The following is a 7,782-nucleotide window of genomic DNA, read 5'->3' as shown; positions in this document are numbered from 1 at the left end:
ATAGACCACTAGACTTTTTGATTTGATTCGGTCTATAAAACGTCCTCAGAGAGCTTTTTAAAAATTGATATTCGAAATCAAAACTCAAGACTAATATCCAAGAATTAGGGCATATAAGTTTGGCGCTACTTAGATGCACATTATTGATCTTTAATAAAAATGTTCAAAAAATTTAGAGTTCCATAAGTGAGTTCAGAAATCATTTTTTAGTGAGGTAAGTCACGCAATTGACCTAAAAGCAGAACATAATGATCTACCATCTAATGACACGTGCTCTTAAATAATTGGGGGACATAGTGTGGGGGGCATTACGTACTGGAGGGGGGATCCAGATCCCGAATCAGCTCGAAAATTCAGCTCTTTTGTGGCTACTCCTCGATATAACTTATTCGAAACTGCTATCCGTCATTCACATACTGAAATCCGTTTTCCGAACTCGCGTTTTCAAGCTTTCATGTTTTCATTTCGCGATGCTTGTTTTCTGGTTGTTAGTTGCAATCGATTTTTTTCTCATCCGGGAAAAAAGGGTATTGATTGTAATTTTGTTTAAATAGCGGTTTATGTACGCTTATTTTGGACCTCTTCCGTAAATTTACACGATTTTCTTGGGCTTAACCATAGGACTTCTCCGTGAAACACACAATAAATCATGTGAAAACCAAGTATCTCAAACACTTTATCTCAAAACCAAGTGTGTCCATTTATCAATCAAGTTTTGAAGTTTGTTTCCAAGTTTTTGCTGTGATTCTCATTGAAGATCATTTGTTCAATCATCCGTCTTACTCTTGTGTGCGTTCGGGCCTCTAATAACTGACCTCTACTTGGGAGTGGAGTTAAACTTCCCCTCTCCCTCCTCCACCACGATCACCTCCGCAGGTGTGATGTTCATCTGCGGGGTACTCACTTCTCCTGTCTCCCCCTCCCCCTCCTTGCTCTCTACAGCCGGATTATTCGGAGGCAACAACACCTATTCAACAAACAAACCAATCTATATTCTAATTTACAAAACAATTGCTTACTATCTTGAATCTTATATACCCACTATTTCGAATCCTATACAAGACCGCGATTTGAATCGCAAGGAGGACAGCGAACAAATTCCGCGTTTATTCGGTTCATACAACTCATGGCCTGACTAATTCTGCCTCATAGGCAGCTGCATCACCTCGTAAATCTGTTAATTTGGAACATAAAGCCACTTCTACAAGCGATAAAAAATTTTTACAACTTTTCTTCAATTTTATGAGCCAACTGAAAGAAAAATCGGGGAAGTTTTTAGCGATGAAAAAAAAAAATTTTGGGGCTCAGCATACAAAACTCATACAAAATACAGAAAAAAACAAGACAACTGACGCCGTTTGCTTTTTCCAAAGAGAATTGCTTAGTTTTTTGCATCGAATTTTTGCAAGTCTGTCGGATGCCGTCAGTAAGGAATGTTTTTTTGTCGTAACCCATCATATGGGCAATTGTTTGTGAAGATCATTTGTTAATAGTTTTTAATGACTTTGCTAAACATGGAGTCATTGTTGTTGTGTTCAGTGAATCTACTTTCATCCATTTAGTTTTTAGCTATTTAAGTTCATAATTTGATGGTTTGGGTCGCAGAACAAAAGCTTGGAATGTCAATCCGCTCATTTTGCTAAGCATTAGATTATTTTTCTGTCATCGTTGTTGAATGAAAACGAAATGTTGAAATAAATAAATCGAGAGCGTGATCTCATATGTATGGGATTTAAAACCCCAAGAATTTTTGATATAGTTTGCCTAGGAAAAAACGTTAGGTTTTAATATGGAAATTTTCTAATTTTGCGAATATCTAATTTCAAAAAGAGGTATTTTTCATCGGATCAAGGAGTTATTAAAATTAATCTAAACGCATAGTCAGGGATCGTCTATGTATGGGGAGTCGACAACGCCAAGAATGTTGTGCGTAGCTTGTGTAGGAAAAAAGAGGATGTCTGGAGCCTGGATTGACAATGACAAAAACCAGTCTGAGTGCTGGGTCAGGTATGTCGATAAAGAGGAAAAAAAGTGCGGGTGAAAAATGTTAAACAATGTGGCCGAAAACCGCGTTATTCAAAGCCAATAAAACAAAATTAACAAAGTGAAATGTCAATGTAATGAAACTGATGTCCAGTTAGCAAAAACTCGCCAAAAATAGAATTGCGGTGAAAAGAGGTGAAAAAATTTCATCGCAAAGCACAAGCATCTTTCAGCGGTTAATGCGTTGAAAGGGTAAATTTTTGTAAAACTTGCAATTCTTAGCGTTTAATTTGTTTTCACCGAATTCTTCTGGGAGCAGTGAATTTTCTTAAACCTCTACCCGGTAAAAAAATAACCTCTAAGAATCGCGATTATTAAAAAAATTCAACGCTATATTACACCATGCGAAAATCAGTTATAAAAAAGCACTAAAAATGATTTTTAAGAGTACAACCAGGATAGTTAAGCCAAAAATTAGAAAAGCAACAAAAAACAATAAGCGGTCTCAAAATTTTAAAAAAACATTAGCTATAAATTAGAGATTAGATACATTTAAGTGCAACCGAAAGACAATGAAAGATCTCCAAACAGAGGCCAGAAGAATTTTTGTGATAATATTGTTTTCTGACTACTTTATTTTTAAAAACAATATTCTCAAAAACGATTTGTTACTAATTGATGATTTGACATAATTTTACGTGTGTTTGATTAGAAGATCAGGAAGGCTGTGACACCTATCATTGCTGAGACTAAGTAACAAGGCCAGCACGTACAAGGAAGCAAAACTCGTAAATTCGATTTTTTTCAACACAAAGTAGAACATGTTAAATACAATTATAACTGGACTGAAAACTTTCAAAAGATCCATTAAAAAAATTATTGAAAAAACGAGTAAAACGGGAAAAGTAAAAAACATTCATTGTTGTTTTCTTAAAACAATTAGTTGCAAATTTAATTTTAAAAAAAGATATAATTTCAAGCTACTAAATAGTTTCATTACCCCATCATCTATGTGCCTAGATAAGCAGTAAATAATGGCACAAAGTGGTAGGACAAGAAAAAAAATAAAACCGTCATTGCTCATAAAACTGGCTCTTGTTTTTGGAACAGGTGGTGTCAATGACGTAAAAAACGTCTGATACGAATAAAAACCGTTAAATTACTTCATTTATGTCTCATTATAGTTTTATAGAGCCAATGATACGTATCACTAATGAGAGTAAGAGAAAAAACAACAAAAAGCTACAAAGTTTGTCACATTAAACATTAGATGCACTTTTATTAAATGATTTTTTAAAAAATATGCATCATAATTGCACATGCACTGTATTTTAAAAACAAGAAGCTAGTTGAACAAACATTAAGGAAGCAGAAATCTAATTGAGTAAAAAAACACATTTATCTCTCAAAATTTTTCACGGTTTGAAACTATTCATTTTCATTCATTTTGGTATTCCAGTGTGACTATGAATGCTACTTGAATTTTACTTCTCATTTGAATTTGAAGAAGGCGAGAAAAATGTCAACAGATCTTTAAAAAAGACTTAAAAATTCATTATTATTGAGTTAAAAGCAATCCAAGGTGAGACTAATCTTAGTCGCGCTATTGCCCCGCCGCTTCTAATCTTATAGCATAAAAATATTTCTTGGTTATCACCACTAGAAAACTAATTCATATATTAAGCGTTTTTTATCTAGCTCAACAGTTTTCACTATCAAATCTGATGTACTATAAGTTGCAAGTGTTTTGGCACAGACCAATGTGTAGATCAATTGTCATACATTCTTCACAACCTCATAATCAATTTTAGTGTTGCCGGTGGTTTTCGATAATTTAACAGAATGGTCTACTATCGAAGTGCCTGGTGTATCTTTGATTGACTCAATAGTCCTTTACTTTTTTTGGTCGGATATGAAACTAGAGAACCATCGGAGCTTAGCTCGTTGTTGTTGTGGTCTTAGGGGCAAGTCTTATGAGAAAATAAGAACTGGCTGTTGATTTTCCACAGTTGTTCTTGTTTTTAGGGAGACAATTGTTTTTAATTACGCCAGGGAGAAAATTGCCAGTTTTCAATGTCGGACTGTTACTGAAGGATCTGAACGGCAGGCAGTAAATTGTAATGTTAATCCGCTTAATATGCTACTGAATAAAATTCAATAGCCATTTTTTGCTTTTCTGATCAAAAAGCAATGCTTAAAAAAGTAAAGCCCGGGTCGAGGTTTGGCGGTGAATTTTCGCAAGAAATGCGGTGAAATGCGGCGAAAAAAATAATTTTCACCGCGTAGTTCTTTCATCTTTTTGCGGTGAATGCGGTGAATCGTGGTGAATTATTTATTTTCACCGCGTTCTCAGTATTCTTACAAAAAAGATTCGTCCCCACAGGGGTTCGCGCCCCTGACCTCCTGCATTACTTCCACTACTTAGTCCACTGCGCCAACTATCACTTGCATCTTGCAAATTTCTTGTGAATTTAAATCAGATTTAGTAAACTTTGGAATTCATATGCGGTTAATTTTTGTAAGAAATGCGGTGAATTTCGCGGTGAATTTTTGTAAAAAATGCGGTGAAATTCGCGGTGAATTTTTGTAAGAAATGCGGTTAAATGTGGTGAAATATTTTTTTTCACCGCATTCACCGCTTTCACCGCATTTCTTACATTATTTTGCCACATAAGTCGATGCGGTGAATTTTGTGGTAAATTTTTGTAAGAAATGCGGGGAAAAGCGGTGAAATATTTATTTTCACCGCATTAACCGCAATCACCGCATTTCTTACAAAAATTCACCGTATCCACCGCATTTCTAACAAAAATTTACCCAAAAACCTCGACCCGGGAGTGAAATACATAAGAAAAATTTGAGAATGAAAAGAATAATTGAATAACAGACGTTCGAAAACTGAGAGCTCAACCAAAGAAGTCAAATTGATAAATAAATACCAAATACATAAATACAAGTTGTGTTTTAGAGCGTGATAGTCTCAAGATTAAACGGCAAAAACCCGAAGAGCAAAATTTAACCTGGAATTCTACTTAGAGACTGAAACATAACCGACTAACGTCGGGCGAATTGCTCTCAAACGACAGGCGAGCGGTTGGCTTCGTCAGTAGCTAGCCACGGGGAGGGGGTGCACCGGGGGCTGATTGGGCGGGGGGGGGGGGGCAACACTGGGTTGGGGGTGGGGGCAACAGCGCGGTGGGGGGTGGAGGTAATAGTGGGGATGGGGGGTCAACAGGGGGGGTCTCAACCTCTAAGAACCGCTCTTCACACCATAAGTATAAGTATAAGTCTCCAAAACAGTTTGAGCTGAAACAGAGCTGAAAGGCTCTAAGAGCACTTAATGCCCGCTGGGCGCTACCTGTTTGTCCCATTTTTGTGGATGAAAAGTCAAAAGCGTCAGACGAAAAATCGGTCAAGCGAAAAATTGCATAAAAAAGACCGACAGGGCTAACATAATTGCTACAAACTTCGTTTGAGAGCAATTAAACATATATGCTTTTACACTTCCCTTTCAAGAAATCAGAATTTAGCTTAATTTTTATACGGAGAATGAACATATGGAAAAACTTTAAGATAAACAGAAAAACCATGAAATTTTGAATTGATTGCTGGCTATCATGACTAGTAATAAGTTGTACATTTTTAGCTCTTTATTGGACATCGAATGGCTTATAACTTGCTTATCATGTCCGTTCACAGATAGAACGGTTTTATGTGCTCGAATTGTTTGCTGTCCAATTTTTGTTTCCCCGAACTGACCGTTTTCTCAGTGTCAAGTAACGTAACATAGGAGGAATGCGCCGACTAGACGGCAAGCATCCTGCATTACCTTAAATATAGATTCCAGTAGCTCTGTTTTTTTTTAAAAAAAACTGAATGAATGGTCTCAAATTTTCCTCAATTTTTCTTTTGTGTTTTTATTAGGTTAATTTTGAGACTACAGAGAAATCCAAGCTATGCGCATCAATTTAATATTCAAATTGATATGGGGTGCGAATATATTCAAAACAATATTTTGTATTGCTGACAAGGCGTATCCTGTACAAAGTGCAAAAAAGCTCCAATTTTCCTAAAAAATTTCTCGGAAAAAGTGTGAACATAGCCGTCAGATTGCCGGAAACTAGCTGCCGTTGACGCACATCGGGATTGAAAGAGAAAAAAAGAGAGATTGAAATTGACAAATTTTTTTTCGTAAATTTCAAAAATTGTGCTAAATCAGTGTGCAGTTTCAGTTAGATTCTAAACCTTTACTTACTTCAGCTTAAAAACTGAAGAGTATTAAGCTTAATACTAATGTCAGTTATCAATCGCTCTAATGAACTTTGATAGCCTGATGCATTATGACTTAACGACAGAGCTTTTTGTGTTTATCCCGTTTCTTTTGATTTTGCTGTTTTGACCTTGACAGTATTCACTACATTGCATAATTCAATGCGTGAAAGAGATCAAAATCCATTCAGTTGAAACAGTGAGTGAGTTCAGTCAGATGTGAAACGTGAAAATTGTGACATATGAAAAACGAAAGACTTGATCAAAAGGTAAAGCGAATTAAAAAAAACATAGCAGGAGAAGCCCTGACGTACAATTCAAAAATTTTTTTGACTAAACAAAAAAACTATACCTAGAACTATACCTGAAAAAAATCAGATAAAAAAAATAAAAAAAAACAGAAAATCAATGTCAAAATTCTGCATGTGAACAAAAAAACCTCTAGCGAGAAATGGAAATTTGGTTCTAACAAAAAACTAGGCCTAGAATGAACGATGAATTGGGAAAACCACGATTGGCAAAACCATTTATAAAAAAATTCAATCCAAAAAATCAAAAAACGGTAAAAATGAAGCGAAATTGCCGCATGTGAACAAAAAACCACTAGCGAGGAAGTGAATTTTTGTTCAAACACCGTTTTCTCGCTCTATTTTAAAATTAGAGCAAAAAAAATTTACTTCGCAAAGCCACTCGTTTTTTGCTCCAATTCCTGTTTCGGCGTAACCAAAATCACTGCTCCAATTTGACTTCAAAAATCATGAAAATGTGTGAACAGATCTTAAAAAAAAGACAGCGCTCCACTGCAATTCAAATTCTTTGAATTGTAAAATGGAGAGCGCCTAAATAATAGTCGTTTGAGAGGCTGACGGCGGCTATTAAAAAGATATATTTTTTGCATATAATCGCCTCAGTGGTTCCAATTTGTAGGCTGACATTTTTGTCCAGCGGGTCTTGAACAGGAGCAGCCTTGACAGCATCGAGAGATCCTTCGTTGCCACTCGCGACAGCAGCTCCTGACCACTCTTTGTTGATCAGATTCAACCTGGACTCATTCTTAAGCATACTGCCTCCTCCAGTCACTCCAGTCTTTCCAGTCCAGCGGGTAGTCGCGTCACCTCAAATTTATATGTATAAATCAGTTTCTCAGATAAACGTGCAAGACTTGAGATTCTGACTTCCCTCGTACACGATCTAGAATATTTCTTTGGACTTAAGAAACGTTTACCACAGGCTCATACTAGTAGTATACATATCTGCCATGTTACTGGAGGGGGGGGTCCGGACCCCCCCCCCCCCTACAAGAACTCTCACCACCGAAAAACTGATTTTCTCTTAGTGAAAGCAAGTTTTTTGGTTAAGTTTCGCCAGCCTGAGAGAATTTCTTGGGTTAAGTTGACTGGCGAAACTTAACCAAAAAACTTGCTTTCACTAAGAGAAAATCAGTTTTTCGGTGGTGAGAGTTCTTGTAGGGGGGTGTCCGGACCCCCCGCCCTCCAGTAACATGGCAGACACCGGCTGCTCCAATGTGTA

The 7,782-nt window shown here is 36.6% G+C and overlaps 1 protein-coding gene across 1 annotated transcript; it reads right to left on the bottom strand.

Moving 5' to 3' along the window:
* Nucleotides 1–693: 693 nt before the first annotated feature.
* On the bottom strand, nucleotides 694–7,367 carry LOC142355024 (uncharacterized; the record flags this gene model as incomplete). The annotated part of the gene is made up of 2 exons (XM_075407325.1): nucleotides 694–967; nucleotides 7,186–7,367. Coding segments are annotated over 2 exons (332 nt in total), but the record flags the coding sequence as incomplete, so codon positions are not given.
* Between the last annotated feature and the right edge of the window lie 415 nt (nucleotides 7,368–7,782).

The sequence above is a fragment of the Convolutriloba macropyga genome, unplaced genomic scaffold (genome assembly GCF_964194025.1).
Source record: "Convolutriloba macropyga unplaced genomic scaffold, txConMacr16.3 SCAFFOLD_2655, whole genome shotgun sequence".
Classification (NCBI taxonomy): Eukaryota; Metazoa; Xenacoelomorpha; order Acoela; family Convolutidae; genus Convolutriloba; species Convolutriloba macropyga.
The sequence above is the reverse complement of the archived record's forward strand: the minus strand, read 5'-3'. Positions and strand labels throughout refer to the sequence as shown.